A 26,072-nucleotide genomic window follows, 5' to 3' on the forward strand; every position below is an offset into this window, starting at 1 on the left:
GGCCCCGCCCCGCGCTTTCATCTCGCCCACCCGGCGCGTACGAGGAACGCCCGGGCAGTGGCGAGTCCGCCGTCCGGCCTGCGGAACGGAGCCTCGCGCGCTAGGACCTGGCCAGCGCCGGAGGCGAGGTGCTTCCGAGCTGCGCGCGTGGGTGGGCGTCGCGGCGGCTCGGATTACGTTGCCAAGCCCAGACCCTTCTCCGGCGCCGCGTCTGAGGGAGCAGCCTGGTTCGGGACGGTCCTCTGCCCAGGGACCTTGGTCGCCGCGGCGAATACATGGGCCACCCTTAGGACCCAGAGACGTTGCTATGATTTGGGCAGCCGTAGGTAAAAAAGCTCCAGCATTCCGATCATTCCGGCGTGGGAAGTGGTGCGGGCTCGCTCCCCCTCCCCTCCCCCTCCCGCTTCGGAGGATGCCAAACGCAGGAAACCACCTCAGCCTGTCAGAGCTGCACGCTTGCGCCCTAGCAGCAGCCTTCTCTATGCCTGTCTTAATCCTTCCCCCATTTTGGGGATGGGGGGGAAGGGGACTGACGGTGCCGGGCAGGACTGGCTGGAGACGGGTGGACGGGCTGCTAAATTCAGCTGGGGTCCCGGTTCGCTCCCCGGGAAACTCGGAGGCGGGTGCGCGAGCGACAGCAGTGCGTGCGCCTGTTTGGACGGTTGGAAAGGGGCCGGTGGTTGCGGTTGCGGAGATGAAGGGGGAAAGGGCCGACCCGACCCGGTTTAGGGTTCCCCACCCCGCCTAGCCCGCCTGACCATAGCCCTCCCCACAGCCAGAGCGGTTCGTTTTTCCTGGGATACATATTGGCAGATGGTAGAAGAGGTTCTCCCCCGTCCTCTGGCACGCTCGCTTTCTAGAAAACTTCCCTTTGGGCTTTTGGATCCTTCCACTGGCCACGAAAGAAGAGCCGGGCAAAGAAATAGCTTCGGAAGCATATTTCAAAATCAAATAATTATACAGTAATACAAAGTCTCTGCCTGAAGAGCGATGCAGTGGTCACTCGCTGGCCAAAGAGTGGAGCAAGGAAGGAGACAGGAATTATGGATAGAGAAGTGGGCATGATAAAACAGTTCAAATAAGGTTAGCATTTCAATCAAAATAAAAGCAACTTCTGACCCCTAACTTTGTAGTGCGGCTGCAACAGGCTGATGGGAAAGGCATGGCCAGGATGAAGGGAAAGGTCGTAAAGCAGTTGTTCCCAACAAGATGGACTGGGGGTTTGCTTTAGAGAAGGTGATTTTAGCTTCCATTGTGTATGTTTCTGTCTACGTATATGGATGTAAGAGTTTAGAAAATAACGCCTAATTCAATAATAATTTTTTATTCAGGGATAGATTGATCTTCAATTACCAAATTTACAGTAAAAAATCAGAAGGAATCTGGTAGTACCTTTGCAGACTAACATATTTTATTAAAGGGCATAATCTTTCGTGAACTACAGTGGAATTTAGTAATCAAGGCTTCTAGTTCCTGAAAAATTTTCTTCTCTTGAAAAACAGGGTTTTACCATTTCTTTAGAATGTATTTGGCCAGTATAGGTGAGCTTAATTTATTGTCAAAATAGGGTGGAAAAAGAACTTGCTGTTACCCCTTTTTATTATGCTCTGCTTCAGCCTCCCTGCCTCCTGATATGGAAAGCTCCATAGGAGGAATTCCCTCCTGATATATTCCTTTGATTTAATTGAAATAAACCAGGGAAGTTGCAGACTGTTGCAGAGGTGATTGTACAGTGAACGGACACTTGTGCTTCATGGGGGCATTTATCTGCAACTCCTTAGCTGTCCTTTTTCCTGGGATCTGAACTGTGCTTTTAGCAGTTCAGTTAACTCACTGGTTTAGTGCAGTGTTTTTCAAACTTGGCAACTTCAAGAAGTGTGGACTTCAGCTCCCAGAAGTCCCCAACCAGCATCCTGACTGGGGAATTCTGGGAGTTGAAGTCCACACATCCTGAAGTTGCCAAGTTTTGAAAAACACTGGTTTAGCGCATGGACAACATAAGAGTTAGTTGTTATTGCATGCTTTGGAACTGACAGGAAAGTGATATCAAAATGGTGAGTAGAACTTGTCCCTCCAGCAGAAGGAAGGGTGTGTGCTTGTATAATAACAGAGAGCTGGAAATTTAAATAATTTCCTCTGACAAGTATATGATCTGACCTTGGTAGAAAAGGAGTTAAGATATTTTAATAAATATATCATAATGAAACAATGTGGTAAAAAAGACAAGCATCTCTACCTAAATCTGACTATATGCTGTGAAGAAGCAACTACAGCAAGCATTGTGTGGACCAGCTCTTTTAAATTTATGTGCAATACAAAATATTATATACAATGCAAAAATGTCTCACTCATCCTTCTCTATTATTTTCCAATTTTTTTCTTTCCCTTAATTTTGCTAAGCATAATCATTTTTTCCCCAAAGTATGTGAGTTTCTGCTTGCTGGTGATCACCTCAAGGGAACAACCAACCTCTATTTGGGCCAGGCCAGACCAGATTGATTGCTTTTCCTTGCAGTCCATGATGCTCTTAGTAACAGTGTCCAAACAGTGTCCAAGTTAAAGGCATCATAACTTCATTCTCTAGCTCTTTCACAGTATCCGTCTTTCACAGCCATACAGCAGTATGAAAGGGAACACTTTGATTATTTGGAACTATATTGCAACTGAGTTATCCTAATTCTTCATGATCTTGCAAATTTGAATTTGAATCTGGGTTTGTCATTGTTTTCTTCTGTACATTAATCTCTTTAATTCCCAACACACTATCCATCTTGGTTTATTCTTGAGCCCAAGAAAGCTAAGCTATCTGCCACTTTCCCCTTCCCCACCTACAATTGTAAATACCTATCTTCTTGTGAGAGATTTTGGGGAGGCGGGAAAAGAAAGGGAAGAGATAATGGATGAGTCAATTGACAGCTTATTTTATAAATGACAATTCAGCCCAGGTAGGGAAAAATCTAGGGGAAAAGCATCTCAAAGTATTTAAAGACTCTGCCTTAATTAATTCACTGTAATAAATGAGATGGGGAAATTCCTATGACGGTTTCCAAGATTCTGTATTTACCCCAAACTAGCATTGGAGACCATACTGATATCTGTGTATTTCTATTTTCTTTGGTCTTCCCAACTGTGTGGGACTTGACACTTCTCCAAGGACAATGGTGTGGTTTGTATAACAAAAACCACATGTGGTGTTAACAATAATAGAGCTAACTGTCTGTACAATTCAAAGTAAGTTATCCTAAAAGATGTTTCTTTGGCAAAAGGCCTGTAAATAGAGGGAGAGAGAAAAGAGCAGGCAAAGTTTGTGTTGGATTGCTCCAAATACCACATACACCTATTATTTCCTATTATTTACTTTCGGACTCTTTGATGCTGGAACTGCAAGTGAAGTTAAAGAGATCCAGAGCAATTTAGAGCACTGCCTGTGAATTAGTTAAAAAGTGGTGCAGTCTGCTCTGCATGCTGAATTAAATTACGACTATTTAATAAATGGCTTGAATTCAGACTATTAGTTCCAGTTAGTTTCCACTGATTCCTCTGAGACCTAAATGATGCAGCTAACTTAGTTGGATATAACCCACTGATTTCAACCATCAAAAAAGGGGCCTCTTTTGAAAGAAATGATATAAATTGGTGTTTCCATATGTCCAAATTATTGCACTTCTTGAGTGACCATGTAAATCAATTGACTCCTGTATAGAAGCCTGCTGCCAAGTCACTGATCCATGTAATGTAGAATTAGCTTACTCACTGGTAAAGGCCCTTCAGAGTCTCAGTTAGGTATCTTCCTCATTAACTTTTCTATGCCAGGGATTAGATCTGCTAACTCTAGAAGTTAAGCTCTGTTGACTTGCATCAAAATAAGTGCTTTAAAATGCCTTTTAGACTATAGAAAGTATTTGCTTAGATGCCTCCCCCCATTTGGTGTCTGCCAGACTCCCTACTCCCACCTGGCTCTGATTTTTTAAAAAATAATTTCAAGCATCTTCTGGCACCCTCTTCGTTTGCAAGAAGGCTGCTGGGCCTCTCATAGGCATTCCTGGAAAATGAAAAAGAGTTGGAAACTGCAGGCTTATGCTTTGCATGCAAGCATGCCTCCCCCTCTGAAAAATAAACCAAAGACAAGCTAGATGTGTTGAGGTGGTTTGGAGCATACATAGAGGCAGAAGGTCGCCCCACAAAACTAGTAAATGAAGGAAGAGAGAATGGGTTGAAAGTAGGGAGAAGACCGAGAAGGTCCTTGCTAGATGGAGTTGATGAGATCTTCAAGAAAGAGGTGAGAAGTTTAAAGAACAAATGGCAGTGGATGGAGCAGAATATGGACACAGTGGAAACATGGATGCTTTGCAAGGAGAGAAGGATATGGAGAGAAATAGTGAATGGGGCTAATTCAGCTATATTCCTTTTATTTCCCTTTAATTTCTTTTGCTTACTACTCCTTGCTCTTTTTCTGTGCTTTGTATAATGTGGCTTAGGGGATTGCATTGTGAGTATGAATGCATTTAAGCTAGGTGATGGCAGGCAGTCTTCTAGGAGACTGGAGTGTTATTGGGGAGCTAAATAAATTTAAAAAGCTAAATAATAAACAAATTGTTTTCATTTGTTTTATTATTTACAAGAATATGTTAAGTCATACATCAAAGGCAAAGGGTCTGCTCTATGGTCAGTGGAATAAAGAATCATGGATGCCATTTACTTGTATCAGATTCAACTTATTTCATGGCAAATTGGGATTCTTGGGGGAAAAAAGTGGAGGGGAACCAATACCTTTGTCTGCATCTGTAAATCTTGCTGACCTGCAATCACAAGTAGGTAATTTGCATAGTTGGACGTAATTTACACGAAAGGTATAAAACTTGGATTTTGGCATGGAATTCAAGAGTCGGTTTCAACTTAGGCTGTACTAAAAGATGTAGGCCATTGGCTTCTTCCAAGGCTGGCTGAATCTGAGATCCAGTTCAGGGATGGACGGATGAAGGATAAGACATTTGTTTTCATAGTGATGGACAAGCTGGAAGTCAGATACCAGAATAGGCAGGCAACAATCAGGGAGTCTCACTAAAGTACAGAAACTGAGCCAGCTAGCTCAGTTCTAAAGTTCTGGCAGGAAGAGGAAGGAGTCAGCTCTAAGCTTACTGTATTTTCAAACAGTTAGGTCAGAAGTCCAAAATAAAGAAACTCAGCTGCATATTTTACATTTATTTACACGTAGTTACATGTATTTATATAATTAAGCTAACACTGCATATACACTGGGAACATTGCTTGAATCTGGTGAGCCTCAGCATTATTTAAGTCTGGCACTGAAGATTTCAGAGAGGTATTTTGGGAGCTGGCCCCTGACCAGATTTCAGAACACCTTTCCAACACCTTCCATACACCTCCACATATGGGGACTTTTAAACCATCTGTAATGCCCAAACTGGAATAAATAGCCAGGAAAATCCCAGTCAGGCCAGGACATAAACACAGTCTAGTTAGCCTTCATTTTCAGTTGTTTAAATGTAGAAATTTATCAGTCCTCTTGTTCCCATTGGTGTGACATCAGTTGACAGCCTTCATCCTAGGAAGTCAATTTTTAATGGGATGTTCTACAACATAAGATCTAGTCTTCTAGTAGCTTCCCATAGAATCTAGAACGCTCGAAGTTGGAGCAGGCAACCTTTTGAGGTCTGTAGTACATTTGGGACTGTTAGTGCATGTTGTGGGCAATCTCACAGAATATCTAACCTCTTATTTTCTAACCATGTATATGAGAATCCCAGAAGCATTGTTGTAAACCCAGATGATTCCTGAGAAGGGCTCTTTATTATGCAAAAGGCCAATTTCACAGGGTTTTTAAAAAATATATTTAAAAAAATAATAAAACAGGGCAGGGAATCTGGAATGCCCAAAGAAAAGTTCCTGCAGGTACTTTTCTCGATTTCTGTCAAACCATCTTGCTATCCCTGGTGGTTTAGGCCCGTCCCTCATTACCATACCGGGTTCCTATCTGTTCCACAGCCTTTTTAATGGCCATGATGTGAATTGCCCTTTCATTTATTTCATTTTGGGACCATTCCCTGATGTGACCAAAAATTGGAAGACCATTGGTTTTTAAATACGTTACAGAAGGTATTCATAAATGGCTGATACCTGACCTTTCATATGTGACCATGGAAGTTCCTTGATAAATTTTGGCAATGGATACCTGGACAGTCAGACAACCCTCCCATGAGTGGTAACTGAACATCATTCTGAGCATTTGTTTGTGATTCTCCAAAAGATAAGGAAAATGGGTATCCACAAATCCTAAAAACTCCAGCTTTCCTATGTGAATGAAAGCAGGTACCAGATGTTTTAAATGGTTTGTGTGTTCTTTGCTTGCCTGAGATTTTATTTTTTTCATGATAGTGTTGAGTATATAAAGTACGGTTTTAAAATTGTGAAATGCCCCTGTGTGCTTGTTACATTTTGATGTGTAAATTTCCTATGGCAAGGGGAAGATATACTTTCCATATTTTGTTTTTTTTCTTTGCACCCATGTGGCGTTGGTGAGTTTATCTGGCATGTGCGAAAGTTATATCTAAAGATTGTCCAGGTACAGATATGCTAAAAGCTTGCTGTGAAGTCACCTTGAGAGAAAAGCTAAGCAAAACATTACTGATATAGGAGTTTTAATTTCTATGGTAGCTAGAACATCAAGTAATTTAATCAACTAATTTAAGTTAATATCAACTAATTTAAGGTCCTATGGAAAAATATCCCTCCCTTTTCAGAGATGCATGCCTGTTGAAAATGGAGAGACACCCTAGCTGTTAAATCTCTGTATGCTTTTATGTCCATTTTTAAGTGTATCTTGATAAATACTAGGGCTCTGCCAAGCTTCAAATTCAATTCCTTTGGAGTACATTGGCTGCAGAAAGAACACTTGGGTACAAGTGTTTAAAGCAACAATATTTTTTCCCCTCAGCCACCATGGAGGGCAGCCATGAAATTTTTCATGCTCCAAATCATCTCTTGGGATCTGGAGCCAAAGGACTGCACACCCGTCTGAAATAGTCACTGCAGGCAGTTGAATTGGGCAGTAATTTGAAGATTGCAATATGGAAAGAGTGAGACCAGTCTCCCCATCTTCCATTGTAAAAAAAACTTGCTGTTTAGCTCACCAAGGAGAGAACCCTCAGCTGATAACCGCCAAGATTTGGAGAGGATTGAGATCAGGGTTATGACTGGGTGAGAAGTTTTTGTATCTCACCTGTAGCTGTGGTCATTGTGGATAGCCATATCCAATAAACTATTTTTGAGGATGTGTACCTACTCTAAGAGCCTTCCAGTGAGAATTTGGTTAAAATTGGTAGATTTTGCTCCATATACTTAGGGGAATGGATAGTGGGGAGCTGGTACCATTCATTTTCCAAAGAATCAGGTATGTTAATGAGCCGGCTCTTTAATTTAGCTGTGGAAGTTTCCCCAGTTAATATCTATCTCATTATCCATACGGTAACAGAAGAAAGCAAATTGGTGCCTAAACAATGAGCCATCCCACACCCAAAGTGAAATCCTGAGAAAAAGGATTGTGAGTCAACTTGAGCTGGATTTACTTATAGAATCCTAGAATTGGAGGTGACCCAAGAGGTCACCTAGTTCAACCCCCTGCTCAGTACAAGATGCATTAGAGCATCTCTGACAGAGCACCACCTCCAGCCTCTGTCTGAAGATCTCCAGCAACCTTCTCCTGAAAACATTATCTATTTCTCCATATGGTAATCTAGGCTACCCGTTGCATAATTCCCAGCTGGGGAAGCAATGGTGTAGAAAAAAATCTTGCCCCATTACGTCAAGGAAAGAAGGAAAAAAATGATGGGTGGTTGTAGAGTGACTGGCAGGGTGGAAGGACAACTTTATAAAGCAAGAAACTCATTCATTTCTGCTTTCAGTTTGTTTCAATGTGGCCTAACGGGTAGGCCTGCTACATGGGGTCTCCAGAGTTTCCTTTGATTGCCACTGCTGAAAATTGGCACCATTCTGAACCACAGCCTTTCCAACCCCCGCCCCCCAAAACCTGGAAAAACCACAGCCTCCCATATGTGGGACAGGCCTATTCCCTTTGCATCATTGCCCTTATCCCCCAAATAGTCTGCAGCCCTCTGTTCAGAGGTACCAAATCTGGGCTGCAAAAATCTGGATAACTGCCAGAGGGCAGCAAAAAGATACGGAAAATTCTCTTTTCTGTCATCTAGTGGACATCTTGATTTTTCATGATCTGGATCTATTTCTGCTGCTCAAAGGGTGCCCTTACCTGAAATTCAGGATTCCAAAGTTGTGTGTGTATGTGCTCCCATACGTACTGGAGAGATGGAATTTTCTACTTTAGGAATAGCAGTACTCAGACATTGGGCTTGATGAAATGCAGGGCTCCTCAACCATGGCAACTTTAAGACGGGTGGACTTCAACTCCCAGAATTCCCCAGCCAGCCTTGCTGGGGAATTCTGGGAGTTGAAGTCCACCCGTCTTAAAGTTGCCAAGGTTGAGCCCTGATGAAATGGAATTACATGGCTTGATTGTTTTGCAAGCCTCAGCAGAATTGGATCCACTGAGAGATATTTCAGTTAAGGTTAGGTACTCTTGAAAGGAATGAATCAGAGATGACGCACTCACTAGCGCTAGCCACTATTTGATGTGACGTGTGTGCAAACGATTCAATCACCAAAAATAGGATGAACAGTGGCATGTTCTGTCCCACAGATAAACTTCCTTTAGTATCCAACAAGCACACTGCCCCAATTGACTTTTATTATTTGTGTGTGTGTGTGTGTGTGTTGTGAATTTGGTACGTTGCAATCTGATGATGGTAGAGAGCATCTTGGGATGGGCGGGTTAAAAAGGGGTGCTAGAAAGCATCTTTGAAGAATGGGGACCGTCCGTCCCTCTATCCATATATTTTCTTGTTTGTTTGAAAAAAATATGTGCCTTTGTTAATTCATTTGCACTGATGTGGTATACATTTTACCAGAGTTTTGTGTATCTGTGTGAGATGTGTGTTTGCCCCAAATTTTGTGTGCAGAGGGGGTATAGTGTATGCATTTTGCTTGTCTCTGTGTGTTTGCGTAGTGATGTGTGGGAATGAGCTAGATTAAGGCTAAAGAAGAGTGTTTTAATTTACTGCATTGTTATGCACACAGGAAAATTCCCACTGGGATAAAAAAAACAGCAGAGACAACTGAACATTTGCTAATTTGGTGCTTGCTCATTGCAGGGGGAGAATTTGGCACAGAGCAAAAAGAGTTGCTGACATCGCTGGCAAATGATCAGATGGTGCTTCCCTATCTAAAATTTTGGGGTGGGGGGGCTTGTCGTAGTAAAGATGACTTCCATCTTTGTATGCGTGCATGTAATCAGGACTGTCAGCTTTGGCCCTGCGCTGAACTTTCAAAGCCATTGTTATCTCTTTCACACAACCAGAGAATGCGATCTGTACAATTTTGCTCTAGAGACTTATTTAATCTTCCGGTGACCAAACATAAATGTTTACCATAACAGACAAATCAAAAGAGCGTATTTTCAGCAGAGGTTGCAATTTGAGGCTGATACAAAATATGCTGTTTCACTTTGAGGGTTGGGGTATTGGGGACATAAGCCTCTTGCAATATTTTTCCTTGCGTTCGCTATATTATTGGTCTGTTTTCATAGAGAGCTTGTACAAAAAATACAGTCTTAAATCATTTTTCCAGTGGTTAAAATGGCTTTCCTGCACCAATGCTTTATAAAAACATTGTAAATTTGCTTCATATAGCCCACTAAGGCAGAAAAGGGAGATTTTTTTAAAATTTATATTTTATTGCTTTTTAATTAGAAAAGGAGGAGAATTAAAGTTTCTGAAGCACTGTTGAGTGCCTTCCAATAATGTTAGGTTCCACGCTGATTGGAAGGATGGGAGCTGTCATATACTGGAGGGGCATCCACAGGGGGAGGTCGAATCTGGAAGATGGCGGTCCAAGGGTTACAGTCCAAGCCCTGCAACCTTGTAAGTTTTGACATACACACATATGGCCGTGGATGCTACTGATTTAATGCATCTAGAAGAAAACTGTTTTGCATAAATATTTCATTTCCTTTTATTATCATGGTCACATAGTAGCGAAAGCATGCACATTCAATTATTAAAATTATTAAATTTAAACTTAACATTTAAAATATTACATTATTTTACCTAGATTAAGAGGAAAAATTAAAGTAGAATTAAAAAGAAAGGAATAAGAATCCTGATGACCAGGGAACTGTATTCAGGACTGAGCAGTCATTAACCTTTGAAGGTAATTATTTTGGAGAGCTCTGTAAAACATCTGTGGTTACTGCTTTTTATTGAGCCGGAATGGGCAACCTGCAAATGGCAGGCCTTTTTTTACAGCTGCTAGAGTTCCCCAAGTTCAGCCAGACTGCTGAATTACAGTAGTGCAATGTGTGTTGGTGTGTACATTTTCCAGGCTGGCATTAAAACAGTTGTTCACTTTTACCTGACCCCAGTTTAGTTCCCCCCGGATGCCAAAAGAAGGGCCAAACTTTTATTGTCAACACCACCAACCCCCCAGCAGTCTTTGGAGACTGAGAAAAAAATAATGCAGCCCCCAGCTATAGGAGACAGGCCATGGAAGCTGTAGCTCTTTTGACATTAGAAAACAGGAAGCATTTATAGATAACGGGAACTTCAGCACTGGAATGAGTATGGGGCGTCAGGCATGGTGCCATTACATAGCTGCAGGATACTACATTTCCCTTGTGACAAGGACGCTGGTTTCTATACTTGTCCTCTGTGTTCTTTCAAGGAATGCTGTCCTGGTGTAAAGCTTATGTTCAAGCAAACAGACTGTATAAGCAATCATAGGTCCTGTGGCTTGTTTTGAATAGTAATCAGTGGAGCATTCCTACTTTCCCTTCTGTTTCATGGTTGTGAGAGGTCATTAGAAGCTTTTACTTCTCCCTTTAAATAAAACTCAGTCTCCCCAAGTTTGGATTTTAGTGAGAATATTTTTTCCCCCATGGCAACCGGGACCAAACTGTGAGTTTGTACCTTGGTTTGTGCTGAAAATGTTTGAAACAAACCCCAGTTCCCAAAGCTGGAATGTAACAAAGAATTATGGTCTGTTTAAAAGCATAAATGAACTTTTGCCATTTTTTTCTCCTGTTCCCAAAAAGAGGAGAAGAAAGTAAGAAGCCTGAGGCTTATTCATGTACTTGTGCTATAGATATTTGCTTTGAAAGATCTGAAACTAACACAAGGGTTGTATAGAAGCAGGTGGCTTAGAGGCAGTGGAGTGGTTTAGCTGCAATGTTTATGGAAATGGATTCAGATTTCACGGCTGGCCACCTTTTCTAAGGACAATGGTCTTGTTTAAGTGCGTGTCAAATCTTGTCCACACAAAAATGTACACGATTGCTTTTTCAATATTCTTCGTCTCAAGCGGATATTTGCTACCAACGTGTGTCTGATTAGGTTCAGCAATCATATTAAGCCACAGTCATTTTGACTGAAGTTGAAAAGAAGACTCAGAAATGTAATAAATAAATATCATAATTTAGCAGGTTGTTCAGTAAGCCATGATCACACAAACTATAGTTTAATGTTACGTGAAAACTATGTGCTCGTAATCCCTTGGATGAAAATTCTTGTGTTGTTCAGTTTGATGGCTCTTTCTCACTGGGGTCAGATATATTTCTATATACAATCCAGCTGTGGGCAGACATCTGAAAAGCTTGAGAGTGTACATATTGGAAGACCTTTCAGGAGTTAGTCTACACATCCAGTATTGCTTAAAGTGTGCGTAGTGATTAAGAGAACTAGTTTGCTGTAGTGGTAAAGGTGTTGGACTGGGGCTGGCTGTAGAGATCCAGGTTTAAGTGTACCCTTAGTGATAAAAACTTTCTGGGGAAATTTGAGCTGGATGGTGCTTTTTCTCTCTTTCAGCTCAGCGTACCTCATTTATTTATTTTATTTATATTTCGAATTTAGACACCGCCCATCTCATGAGGGAGTGACTCTGGGCGGTTTACAATAAAACAACAAATAAATATTAATTAAAATACAATAAAACAGTATAAAAATACAGTAAAACCAAACATATACATAAATAATAATATCTTCCAAGATGCTAGTGATCGATAAGATGTTAACATATGGGAGCGTCTTCAAGGTGCTAGCTGCCCCCAGGGTTGGTTGCCCCTTTTCTCACCCCATGCCAGTTGGCAGAGCCAGGTCTTGACTGCTTTCTGGAAGGACAAGAGAATTGGGGCCTGTCTCACCTCTGGGGGAAGGGTATTCCATAGGGTGGGGGCCATGGCAGAGAAGGGTCTCTTTCTGGACCCCACCAGTTGACATTCTTTCATCGACGGGGTCCGCAGCATACCCCCTCTGCTTGACCAGCTGGGATGGGTCGATATAATGGGGGTGAGATGGTCCATGAGATAACCTGGTCCCATGCCACGTAGGGCTTTAAAGGTGATAACCAGCACCTTGAATTGAACAACTCATGGACTGTTGTGGAGATAAAAGAAGAGCTTCCCGTGTGAGATATCTTCAGTTCCTGGAGGAAATCTTAACAAATCAAATAAATAATAAATACATTTTATAACTCTTTTTTTTTTTAATTTCTCCATAGGCCCCCCATCGATCTGCTATTCTTCCAGTACTCCTCTGCAGGTACTGGAAGGCACTGGCTGTCTTAATACAGATCCTCATCTGTTTGGCAATAGGCAAGATGGTTCCCCATTAATGGTAGAGGGAGTCAATAATACTGAAGGTGAGTTTTTGTACTTCATCTCTACCTTGGTCTTCTGCCACCTGTGCCCTTTCGGAAACGCGGACTTCAGTTCTCATCATTTTGTTGTTGGCCATGCCAGCTGGGAGGATGGAAGTTTTATCCCAACGCATACAGGAAGGATGTTCCAGCTGCTTCCCTGTATTTTCTTTACAATGATTACTTTCAGATTACTGGCTAGCAGCAGGATTGCAGGTAGATCATGGGAAGTAATTATTCCACTCTTATTTTGTCTTGGTCAGACCCCATTTGGAGTCTTATGTCCAGTCCTGGGCACTAAAAAGAACCGTTATAAAATTGGGAGCAAGTTCAGAGTAGGTCTCCCACCTTTTCCTTTTCTCTGTGTATAGAGAAAGAGCATACAAGTAAAAGGGAAATATTATTTTAATTCACCAGACTTGAACTTCTTTGCCATCATAGGATCCAATTGTGCATATGAAATTACACCTCTGTGATAGCAATTTGGTATTAATGCGCTAGTTGGGACTAGAGAGGGCCATCTTTGGATCAGTTAGGAGCAGTTTGGTACCTGTAGACTTTAGCCAGGAATCTAAGAAGGCACATTGATAGAGAAGACACCAAGTCATTAAAAATAAAAAGATGGCTGCTCAGTTCAGGTTGTAGAACCTTTCTTACCATGGATAGGCTCAGAAGCTAAGCCCAGACAGACTTGGTTAGCATTTAGATGGGAAAGCACCATGAAATTTCAGATCTGTAAACTAGACTGGATACCCCAACCCACCCTGGAAGAAGCCAATGGTGTACCACTTTTGTACAGTTACCAAGAAAACTATGTAGATATTTCCACGTAGTTAGCAGGAGACAAGCTCAGCTGAGGGAGTTTTTACAGTCAGGGAAAGCAGCAGGGGGAATGATAAAAAAAGTTTATTTTTTTCATAATTTCTTCCCTCTCCTTTAATTCTTCACAATTCTCCACCTTCTACCCTTTACAGAATGTGCTCAGTATGGTTTTAATGGTGTTCTATCAGAAACAACCCAAAAAGTTGATAAAACCTGGTAGATACTATAAAGAAAGAACAAGAATCCGTTAAATCCTCACTGGCAGCAGGGTAAATGTGAAACAATTTAAATGCTGTAGAAAAATTACTCAAGAATAAATCCTGTTACAAAAGAAAAGCATAGCACATAAAATGTCCATGTGAATTTTAGTCGCCAAAACCCTGAGAACTAAATTGCCTATAACAGTCCATGAATGAAATGTCATCCTGTAGTTAAAGTTCTATCCTTGTATTGGAGGGTAGTATAGAGTGAAGATGAAATGTTGTTTCAAAAGGTCTCAAAGAAACTTTAAACTGGGAAGACCAGACACATTTCAAATGCTTCTTCAGTGGCCTTACTTCTTAACTCCTCACCAGAACCAACTGCCAATTAATACTTTCAATGATGTAATTTTTTCTGTTGTCTTTGAAAGTTGCAGTAATGAAAATGGCCTCAGCTCTTACCTATTTTCCATCTCTTTCTTTCTGTTTGGCACCTGGGCCTCAGCTGAAGACCCCTTGTGCACCTTCTACCCCCCAAGCTTCCTCCAGGCTTCAGAGGTGGAAATGAGAGGTTCGGAGGATGTTGCCCCGGGCACTGTTTTGCAGCGGTTGATCCAGGAGCTGCGTTATGGCAATCCGAATGAGAATATGAACCTGCTGGCTCTCCAGCACCAAGCTACGGGGAGTGCAGGACCGAACAACTCCACTGCCAGCAGCACCCTGTCTTCTTCTGCAGAAAACCTTGTGCCGGAAGACCCACAAATGGTCCAGCAGTCAGCACGGCAGGAACCACAAGGCCAGGAACATCAAGGGGATAATACGGTGATGGAGAAGCAGACCAGAGGCTCCCAGACTCAGCAGAACAATGAAGAATTACCTTCTTATGAAGAGGCCAAAGCCCAGTCTCAGTTTTTTAGAAGTCAGCAGCCTAGTGTTGTTGGGCCCAATTTCTATGTGGCCAGCAGCTCTGGTCCAAAATCTAAAACAGAAGGGAGGCCAACTTTGGCCCGTGCTAACAGTGGACAGGCCCACAAAGATGAAGCACTGAAGGAACTGAAACAAGGCCACGTGCGCTCCTTGAGTGAGCGGATCATGCAGCTCTCCTTGGAAAGGAATGGGGCCAAACAGCATCCTCCCTGCTCTGGAAGAAGCAAAGGGTTCAAATCCAGCATTCCACCCCCTTCCCAGGCTTCCAATAAAGGCATAGATCTGAGGGGGCCCCCTCCAGATTATCCATTCAAAAGCAAACAGGTGACCTCTCCAGGAAGCAAAAGTCAAGAGCCGGGGGTGTTTTTTAATGAACAGCACTCTGGAACGATTCAAGAAGTGACAAAGCCATCCTATTCAGCATCACAACCAGCACGGAGTGAAGTAGCCATTGTCCGATATCAGGCTCCCCCAGAATATGGTGTCACCAGGTAATTTTGAATACTTGCTGTCATCTTATCTTAGTGCCTTTCTTCAGATTTATGGCAATGATTCATCTGTATGTATACACACACACACACATGCAGCACATGTAAGTATTGTCGAAATAAAGCAAAGCACTCAGCAACAGGAGCTGGTCTAAAGTGGGTGTGATTGGTACACTTCCTATAATACAGCCTCTACATGGCTTTCCCATATTTGATGTGGTGAATGTGTATCTGGGAGTAAAGGATTAAGGAGTGGTGGGCACTATGATCTTAAGCTGCTTGTGGCCTCAAAAGTACCTTTTTACAGTCTTCAAATTCCATTTTTCACCACCCCATTAAACTTTGATGGAGCAGTTGTGGGAAACCCATGCTGCAGCTTCCTACCAATTTGAATCAGAGCACTTTGAACCATTGTAGTGCAAGCTCTAAACTGAATGCAACTTCGGAATGGAAAAAAAACTCTCCTTCCCACCTCAGAAAGTCAGAGGAAAGCAAGAAAAACACCTCTGCTACATGTGCCACATAGCCCTTCCCCCTTTTACATCAGGACTGTACCCATTTTGTTCCTGAGCTCCCTGCTCCAAAACACAATAAGTCATGGTCCTTCATTATCAGAAAGCTGAGCTAAAATGTGCTGGTGACACATCTCTCTCCCCCTTATTTCTACTTGCTTGTAGGAAATTCTGAGCAGGGTCTGAATTTTAGGATAGAGGAAGGCAAATAAGCTGATCTGAATAAAATGGGAGTGTTATAATGGGAAAATCCTTTTTGGTTTGGAGAAATGGTGAAACTGATACTGGATGTTGTGTTGCCCCTGAACAAACAGGTTTATAGCTTTGATATGTCTTCAGATATGGTGCCCCTACATTGGAATGACTTCGATTAACTTCATCAGCTATGTCTAGAGAAAGTAAGCTTGACCTCACCATTCATGTTCTGTTCCAGTCAGCCTTCCCAAGCTGGATGCCCTCTGGATATACAGTATAGACTCCAATTCCCAGAATTCCCCAACCAGCAGAGTCATTGGTGAGATTTCTGGGAACTGAAGCCCACATATCTGGATAGCTTCACATTAGAGAAGGCTGATTTATATCAAATAGAACACACTGTAATGCACTCAGTGTGGGAGCAATGCTGAAGGAACCTCCTGGGATCTTGTGTCTCCTGGATCTGTAGGATTGCAACTCTCAAAATGCTCAGCTGATTGACTCTGAATTGTAGAGGCTGACATCCAATATGCTTGGAGAAAGCTTTTTCTCTTGGGAAAGCTTCTTTTAAGGATAGTTTGGAAGTTACAGCTGATGTGGAAACCTACAACACAGTTGTTTGTGGAAGCCAAGCATTGGGACCTATGATGATTGCTCAGCACCAGCCAAATGGTTGCTGGTATATATGCATTCCTTGTAAAATTTAAGAATTATATTTGCAAGACGTTTTCTGTCCTAGGGTTTTCCCATTTGCTAATCATGTGGATTCAATGTACTGGAAGTTACAAGTTGTATATAGAACATGATGCTTCCCCAGTGTCTCCATCCTCTGTATTCTAAATATCATGAGATCTGTGATTACGTTTGTAAGGGTTAAATAATAACAAGAAAGAAGAACCCAGTGGTGTTGAGTCCATGTTTCTTAATCCCAACATCTCCAGATACAAGGATACCAAATACTATACAATGGGCAAGACCATTTTGCCAAGAACCTGGTGTGGACAAATAGCTTTACCTAGCACCGTTCTGTGCTCCATAACTCTGTTCACAGTTGATCCATAATTCAAAAAATATGATAGCTGAGCTGGAGTTTCAACCACATCACCATTAATTCTTTTAATGTTTGATTATCTATAGCGTTCCTATTCACTCTAACTTTGCATTGCCACCTTGGCTGCATGTTTTTCATTATAACAAAAGGCAGAACATTTGAAAGGAAGTCATAGTTCAATGGGAGAGATCATGATTTCCACGTAAAAGGTCCTAAGTTCAATTTCTGGCATCTCCATTTGGAAGAAGTAAGTGATGAGAAAGATCTCTGCCTGAGGCAAAGAATAAATCAACTGGGGGATTGTTTATGGTACAGTGGGGAGTTATTTTTATTGAGTAATAGTCATGGAGGAGTAAAGTTAATACTACTATCCTTGAACTGTACCCTCCTTCCAATTAGGAAGCACTTCACAAATGATGTTTTTTGTTTTTGTAACGGTATGGGGGCAGTCAGTTAGGGAAAAGCAGTATGGTACTCTAGCCACTGTGCCATACTTGCAGCTCACCTGGAAGAAGTGGCAACTCACCCTAGGTGAGCAGCAAATGATAAGGACTTACTGTTTTCGGCTTCCTTTATGTAGGGCCAGTTGCCTCTCACGGATTCAGAATTATTTACTTAAAACATTCAGTAAGAAACTAAATGTCATTTGGTTGTGTCTTAAGGCTGGGAAAATGTTTTTAAAATTGGCAAAGAACTACAGGTAGTCCTCACTTAGTGACCACAGTTGGGATCGGCAACTCCATTGCTAAGTGACGCAGTCCCTATGTGAAACATCATGTGACTGTGATGGACTTACGTCACTTCCCATTCAGTCATTAAGTGAGTCACCACGGGTCATTAAGTGAGACATGTGACCACGGCTTGTGATTTTACTGCTGGCTTCTTCATTGACTCTGCTTGTTGGAAGCCAGTTGCAGAGTGCCCGAATGGTGATCATGTGGCCACGGGGATGCTGCATCAGTGGTAAATGCAAGGACTGGTCATAAAGTTACTTTTTCAGCACCACTGTAACTTCAAATGGTGGCTAAACAGGGCAGTTCTTAAGAGCAGTCTACCTGCTCTATGAGATTATCTTGAACTCCTTGCACAGTTCAGCATTATTGCATAAATATTAAGAAGGAAATGATTCAAAGGCAAACAAGGTTTGTAATAAAAGGAGGGAGAATTAGCCACTCTCTACAATGGACTTTCTCATCTAATGCCGAGATAGGCCGTGTTGGAAGCAAATTCTGGAAATTAAAGTTCTGACACATCCAGAGCACAAAAGACTGCTGTAAAATAACACTTTTAATAGTGACAGTTGCTTAAGAAGTTGCTTCAAAGGAAAAACCCGAAGAATGTATTTTTGGAAGGATCCTTTAAAGCATGTTTACTTCACACCAACCTGTGTAAAAAGGAGTTTCTTATTCAGAATATAAGATCAGAGTCCCTTTATTCCCCTTTGGCATGTTTTACTAGACCTACAATCAAGGATGTGTAAACATGATGAAAGAAATCAAATGGTTGTAGAGACATGCTGAAAACTGATGGGGGCTATTCTTGCTGCAATTTTAGCTGCTAAAGAAATTCCTGATGAAGATTTCTAGGCTTCCAAGTGTTTTTGGATGAAGCCTAAGTAACACGAAAGTGCCTTTGCTGATAGATGTGTTTTATTATCTTGACCTCCTCTTTCTCCTTTTCTTTTTTTCTCTCCTGTTGTAAAAAGTTAAATGGTCAGATCCTTGCACAATCTTCCTCTTTTCTTTACTACATAAAGTCGCACTATGTGATTCATATCAATACCAAATATTATAAATAGTTATTCTTTCAGTAATTCCAATAATTATTTACAAACTCTTTGTAATTGGCCCCTTTAAGTGTAAATAATCCAATTAAAATTTATTCCTCTTTCCCCCACTGTAGTCGTCAATGTGCGTCCTCCTTTCCATCACTGCCAGCACCCCAGGAGCACAGCCCAATGTCCTCCCAGGCTTCCTCTCTTAGTGGCCCCCTGCACTCTGCATCTCTGCCGCCTCTCTCCATGGCCACAGCATCACAGTCTCTGCCTGCAACTCCGCCTAGCCAGCAGCCCCTCACACCAGATGCCTTCACGATAGTACAGCGAGCCCAGCAAATGGTGGAGATGTTGTCTGAAGATAATGAAGCCCTGCAGAAGGAGCTGGAGGGCTACTATGAGAAAGCAGACAAGCTTCAGAAGGTGGGTGGCAGAATAGAGAGGATCCATATCTATCTATCTATCTATCTATCTATCTATCTATCTATCTATCTATCTATCTATCTATCTATCTATCTATCTATCACATACCTATCTTACCGTGGTTGTAGCCCATCCAACTCAAAAGGTTCTGGGCAGATTACCAAGACTGAAGGTGTTTTTTGATATATGCATTTAGGAGGCATGTGTATAATTTGGAATTGAGACCCCATCTCTGCCTTGTATAAATTATTTGACTCCAATCCTGTTCCATTTACCTTCTTGGAAATGGATACGGGAAGGGGGAAAAGCATGGCTTTCTGTTTTGGAACTCCATCTGGCATCTCTTTTAGCCTCACCACTTTGCCTCCTCGGGTGGGCTATGGCTCATCATACCATTGCAGGAGACGTTTTATGCATGAATGTGCCTTCTCTTGTGGCACCATTTTGTGAGGTGCCCATAGTATATGGTCAAAACCTCAAAACATGCCTAGACTGATCTCCAGGAGCTGGATCCTGGTTATAGACAGTGGCTAGCTAAATGATCTGTTTGTCGAAAGGATATTTAGGCACTTGTGTAAACTGGAACCGATTTGTGTAGTGTAGTAATAACTGGGAAGTATCCAACTCAAATCTCACTTCAGCCAGGATTCTCTGAGGGGCCTTAGATAATATTATCCTTTCCTCCTTGTCGATGTAGTTGTTATTTATCATAAAATACCTGTCTGGAATTCTTCCAAATGCTTTCTAAATGAATGATAGTGTTGCAGTTGCCTGAGCGATACCAGTGTCCAGAGTCAATTCCTGCAATGTTGTTTTGTAACGCTTCAGCCACCTTCCTGTTCAACAGCCTATTTCTAACGCTTGCCAAATTCTCCTCTGACAGAGAGTGTTTATATAGCCATGGGCCGTCTCAGGCCAAAAAAGGGGTTCCCAGATTTTCTTTCCTGAACTGGCTGTTGGAGGTTTTGCTTTGTGGCATGGGCATGTCCAACTGTACATTTTCACACATAAAGCAGTACAGTTACCGGGGAAAAAAAAGTGCAGAGCATATGTCTATTGACGTAAAAACTTAATTAAGCTTTTAGCAAGTAGGCACATGGTCCATGCATAATGACTTGAGACAGCAAAGTATTCTTGGTTTGGGAGAGTGGCTATAGTTATGTAATTTTAGGTTCTGGATTTTGTGGTCTCATGATGAAAATGGAGTGTCTTTAGATAGCCATGCGTTTCCTCTTCCAAATGTAGTAAGGTGGTTATGTTATATTTAGGGCTTCTTGATCCTTCTGCTGAGTGGGGGCCTGGAGATTTTCCTCTCCCTGTTGGAACCGCTGGGCTTCTGTTTGCATCATTGTCGCATTCCTTCTGACTCCCAGCCTTGCAAAAAAATGTTAATTGGAACTTCAGGCTACCTACTATAAGACCGCTCACTGCTGCCGTAAACTACAAGTTACAAATTGCAAAAGTTGGGTTCACATGTCACGCTACAGTAATCTTCTACACCCACCTGCACATATCAGTCATGTTACTCCTTTTCGGGGTAAATGATGTTATCTAAAATGTGGTAGATTTCTGCCACCCATCACAGTTTTGGTTAATCAAGGCTTTTATATAATGCTTTCTTTTTTTTTTTTTTACAAGAGAAGGGAAGAGCAGACTAGGTTGCAGCCGGAATCATACCTGTACAAATATGCAGTTTTCCTTAATAGTTGTAAGGACAGGACTGGTCAGTTTTGACACATTTTGTCCATTATGACACAACCGAAACTGAGTTTTAGCCCAATCGTGCTAATTCTGTTCTATGCAAGCTAGGATCTCCTATCTAGAGGCTACCTTGCAAGCCAGCATTCTGTTATCCACATTGCACCAACTAGGACATGCATACCAGAGCACTGACACGCAATTAGGATGCTCACACTAAGTCAAAACTATAATATGTCAATGATTTAGTCCTTTTTGTGAATCCAGAGTCTGTAGTCTATGTTTGGTGTTGATGGACCAGCAATCTAACTTGGGAGAAAGCAGCTTCTATGAACTATAGCAGCTGCTGAAGATAAGAATGGGTGGACCATGTCATATGAGCATCTTCAGCACCTGAGGAGTGGAGTGGGACTCCAAGGCTTCTAGGAGGAGAATTGCTCCCATTTCCTCCCCCAACCCCTGCCTCCCAAACAGTCTGAAAAGGGGCTGAAATTAGGGGTGTGATTTTGGGTAAAAGACATAAAAATAAAAGTAAGAATGGAGGCAAAAATCCCCCCCCCCAACATCTCCCTATTCTGTTTATATTACTAAACAGCCTCCTCCAACATTCTGGCAAGTTCTCAAGGCTTTCCACTGGCAACTCAAACATTTCTCCAGTGATTGAGAAACTGATTGCTTTCAGCATTACTCAGATTTTTTTATGTTTATGGAAGGATTCCCACTTGGGCATGCTTGTAAAAGATTTTTTTCTGCAAAATTACAGAAGTGTTACAGTTGCCAGGGACTTCTCAATACTGTATAAAATTTGCCAATGATTGAAATGCATCCCTGCTCAGCTTTTAATGGAATATTGGTTTCTCCTTTATCCTAGTTCGAAATAGAAATTCAGAGGATTTCAGAAGCTTATGAGGACCTGGTGAAAATCACCACCAAGAGAGAGTCACTAGACAAGGCTATGCGAAACAAGCTTGAAGGTGAAATCAGGAGGCTCCATGATTTCAACAGGGACTTGCATGGTATGTCTTCTCCTTCTAATATAAATACATAACCTTTACACCAGTGTTTCCCAACCTTGGCAATTTTAAGCTGTATGGACTTCAACTCCCAGAATTCCCCAGCCAGCATGAAGTCCACACAGCTTAAAGTTGCCAAGATTGAGAAGCACTGCTTTACGTTGTTCCCCTTTGAGGTATTATGGAAAGGAGTAAAAAAAGAAAAAAAGGAGTAAAAAGGAGTAAATGAAGAAATTAAAAACATGAGATAAGAAAAAGAAAAGGAAACATAGCTAAGACTCATTTATATCAGCGTTATTCACTACAGCTGCTTTACCCTTGCAAAGCATCTTCTCTTCCACCATGTCCATACCCTGCTTTGTAACTGTCTTTTGTTCTTTAAGTCAGGGTTCCTCAACCTTGGCAACTTTAAGACGGGTGGACTTCAACTCCCAGAATTCTGGGAGTTGAAGTCCACCCATCTTAAAGTTGCCAAGGTTGAGGAACCCTGCTTTAAGTATCTCATTTCTCTCTTTGTGAAGATCAATCATTTCCACCCAAACACAACTTGATTTTCCCTTTCCTCTCCATCCATTCACTCTTCCTATGTGTATTCGTTTTGTGATTTGTTTTGTTATATCATTCATTCTCTCAATATCATCAAACTACCACAATGAACTTCTTTCATACAGGTCACTTACTTTTGTATCATTTCCCTTCATTTCTTAATGCATGTTCTTTATCATTTATTCCTCTTACATTCCAATTTCCAATCCCCCATATGCCATGGTTGTCACTAGATGGACTTACCAGTCTTACCCTTTGCCATGATCATAACTTTAGTAAATCCAAGCTTTCACCAGACATTTTTTAGTAATGCAGACAAGGTGTAGAATAGGTCATAATTAGACCACATATGGCATGCCCTGCTAATGGTAAAGATGAAACTGGCCAGTTTTGGTACATTTTGACTAGAATGCCACAAAGACAACTAAAGCTCATTTGTAGCCCAAGCATGCTTGAGCTATTCTGTGCAAACCACCATCTCTAATCTAGAGTCTATCTCACAAGCCAACATCACACCAACTAAGAGATAGATGGGCTTTTAAATTATCATTGTATTTCAATTTCGCTCCAAAATCAGAAGAGGGTAATTTGGGTGTGTGTGTGTGTGTGCGTGTGCATGCTGAGCAGCAGCATATATTTTTAAAACCATTTGGGTTACTGTTAGCCAGAGAGGTGAGCATCCAGTGATATGAATTGTGTGTGCATGCACATTTTTGCTTTGCAATACTCAGGGATGGTCAGGAGTTTTAAAAATGGAAATGGATCATTCCCTGTCATGACTTTTAGAAAGTTATTATGGATGAGATTTTCTGGGCCTGGTTGCAGATGTGTACTTAATGATTCCATCTACTGTCACTTGACCCAAACATTATAAACCTAGATTGATTCTGCTTTCGGTTAATTAGATACTTATTTTCTCCAAACAAAAACTTGTGGCTAGCACTAATTATGGTTTCGGGGGAGCCAGGATTGTAAAACATAGTTTGAAGTTCTCCAGAATTCAGGTATAGAATCAGAAAGTAGGAAGGGGCATTTATATTATTGATTGCAACCCGCTGCTCAGGGGTGGAATCCATATTATAACATCCACAAACATGTACATGTCTAGCCTTTAGTTGAAGACAAGCAGTGAAGGGGGGGGCCATAATCTTTCTGGGTAAATGGTAGATGCTCCACAGACAACCTGTTCTTACTCTTAGGAAGTTTCTTCTGGCATCTAATCAAAATCTGCCTTCCTGTAACTTGTCCTGCACTCTGGAATGAGAAAGAAAAAGTTTGCTCACAGAGTTATGCATTTTTGGCTGGTCCTACAAAAGGTATTGCCTGACTGGATTTTGGAAGAGCAATCTGTTATTTGACTAGCCACCGCATAAATGATTGGCTGCAGCTTCACTCCACAGTGGCTACATTTATTTTTTTCACTACCATTGCAAAAAGAGGGCACCTGTACTGATTCATTGGTTCCCTCCCTCTTCTTGTGCTTCCCCAACTCTGTCTTAGTTATAAGGTGATGAGTCACTGGAGGGGGCATGACAGAAGTAGGAATGTTCTCCACCATAAGAACCTTTGTTGGAGCTCAGCCCCATGTATAAGCAGAAAGAATCTTATAGACACCAAGTTAGGATCTAAGCCAGCCTTCCCACGTCCACTCCTTGATGTATGGCTGGGTTGGAGAAAGTTGAGACAGGCTGAAGTCTATGGAAGAGAACTTCCACCGCTGATGTAGGTCCTTATTCCCTAGGACAGTGAATTCTGGGAGTTCCACACATCTTCAAGCTGCCAAGGTTGAGAAACACTGCTCTAGGATGATCTCCCATTTCTTGCTGCTGTTTAGTTTCTCTCTCCCTCTGGATCTCTCTTTTTAAAGTATTTTTATGTCATCCTTGTTGGCCTGCCTCTTATTGTTCAAGCATTCAGCATAACGCACATTATGTATTTTTATTCTTAAAATCTTTCTCCTTTCTGTGTAGAACGACTGGAGACTGCAAATAGGCAACTGGCCAGCCGAGAGTTTGAGGGACATGAAAATAAGGCAACAGAGGATCTTTATGCCTCTCAGAGTGAGTGCCACATTAATATATACTGAAGATATATAGGAATGTGCCTATGTGTGATTTAACTTCATTTTTTAACAGCATTTGCACCCAAAAACTTTTCTCTTTTCTGACCTGTTTTTCTGGGGAGATTGTTGTAGCAGTTTATGGTAGGGGGGGAAGTGTGAACACTTTGAATATTTTCATGCAAATGAAAAGCTCTGAGAGGAAGAAAGAAACCCACACCGACGTTCACAAATGCAGTTCTTCTCACCTCCTGGGACCCTTCAAACTTCATGCAGAACCCAAAGAGATGACGCTGTTAAATGTGGGGCCTTTGCTAAGAAGTGCAACGGACATTTGAGTTCTCCACCCCCAACATATAGATGTTCTCTGCATCAGCTTTGGAGTAAATTATAAGTGGGGCTGAAAAGCGAGCATTGCCCACACAGGCACGGCTACCATCGTGACTTTTTGATCCCCACATCCCTGCAGATCTTCCTGGTCTCTATCCAGCCCAAAGGAGACTCTTAGAACCACCATGAAGCATCTAAGACTCCAGGATTTCACATGGCCCTTTGCCATCAAGTTGGAATTTTTAATATGAAAGAAAGGGATTCTTATTATATGCATGGGGACAAATGATGTTAACTGCATTTAATTAATTTTAATACAGTTGACTTGGCTCTGTCTCTATTAATCTCCCTTGCCAGAAGTGCATCCCATTACTCCAACTATTATATTATTATTATAAACTCTTTTTATTGTAATATTAAATGGTCTTTCAAGGTGCATTTATAGGTAAAGAATAACACTGCACTGGGTGGGAAATTCTTGAGTATGAACTTTTAGATCAAATTTGTGGAGGTGCAAAAAAAGAAATAGAAACCAACTTATCAGTAATAAGGAACAGGCAGGAACAACTTTATCATCATCATCATCATCATCATCATCATCATCATCATCCCTAACTGGCAACATAGGCTGGCCACTGCCATTTTCTCTTCTCCAAAGTCCCAAAAACAGATGCCATGTGATGCTGTAGGAAGAATGATAGATGATGAATTCAGCCCTTCCTACGAAGAATTAGCTAAAATCCCCCTCCCACTTTTTCAGCCTGACAAAGTGGGGATAGTGTTCATTCAGTACTGGAATGATGACAATCACCCTGTCCTACTTCAGAGCTCTATTGCCTCTGATCACGCAGGTTCTGTTTAGACATCATGTTGATTTCCATTTTTACTCCTAAGTTTATCACATTTTGTTAGGAAGCCACCTGAGACAATAGCCTTCCATGCATTTTATAGTTGTGAATTCTACCACTGTGTGTTCTACAGAGAAGTGCTTTTTTGTCCCTCCAGAGTCAATGGTGGTGTGGGGCAAATGACATGATGGCTTTCCATGTACTCTTCACCCGGGATGCATGTTGGATTACACATTTTAGAGATCTGCAGTGGAATAGCCTTCATTTAATCCTGGCCAATTTGAAAAAAGTAAACTTAGTGTAAGGACAGGGAAAGATCTCTAAGTGCCTGACTAGTTCCCACCAACTGGATTAATCAATGAGGTTGCAGGATGGCAGCTTTGAAATACGCTGGAGCCTAAAAGATGGA

General features: G+C 41.7%; 1 protein-coding gene across 4 annotated transcripts in view; it reads left to right on the forward strand.

Annotated features, from left to right (window-relative positions):
* Nucleotides 1-26,072, forward strand: part of AMOTL1 (angiomotin like 1) — an 83,723-nt gene that overhangs the window by 29,253 nt on the left and 28,398 nt on the right. For 3 of the 4 annotated variants that reach the window (XR_015796084.1, XM_088140590.1, XM_088140591.1), the window contains 5 exons: nucleotides 12,640-12,780; nucleotides 14,305-15,217; nucleotides 18,875-19,169; nucleotides 21,739-21,883; nucleotides 24,397-24,486. Coding sequence is in view for 3 of the 4 variants with exons in the window: in XM_088140590.1 (XP_087996716.1) it covers nucleotides 12,640-12,780; nucleotides 14,305-15,217; nucleotides 18,875-19,169; nucleotides 21,739-21,883; nucleotides 24,397-24,486 (1,584 nt within the window). In the remaining variant the exon portion in view is untranslated. Of the gene's footprint in view, nucleotides 1-67; nucleotides 327-12,639; nucleotides 12,781-14,304; nucleotides 15,218-18,874; nucleotides 19,170-21,738; nucleotides 21,884-24,396; nucleotides 24,487-26,072 lie in introns of those variants that run through there. The other variant, XM_088140592.1, reaches the window with a different exon arrangement.

This window comes from Python bivittatus, unplaced genomic scaffold (genome assembly GCF_059951505.1).
Source record: "Python bivittatus isolate LINGU-HERP-01145 unplaced genomic scaffold, Pbiv_v1 ctg000340_np1212, whole genome shotgun sequence".
Taxonomy (NCBI): domain Eukaryota; kingdom Metazoa; phylum Chordata; class Lepidosauria; order Squamata; family Pythonidae; genus Python; species Python bivittatus.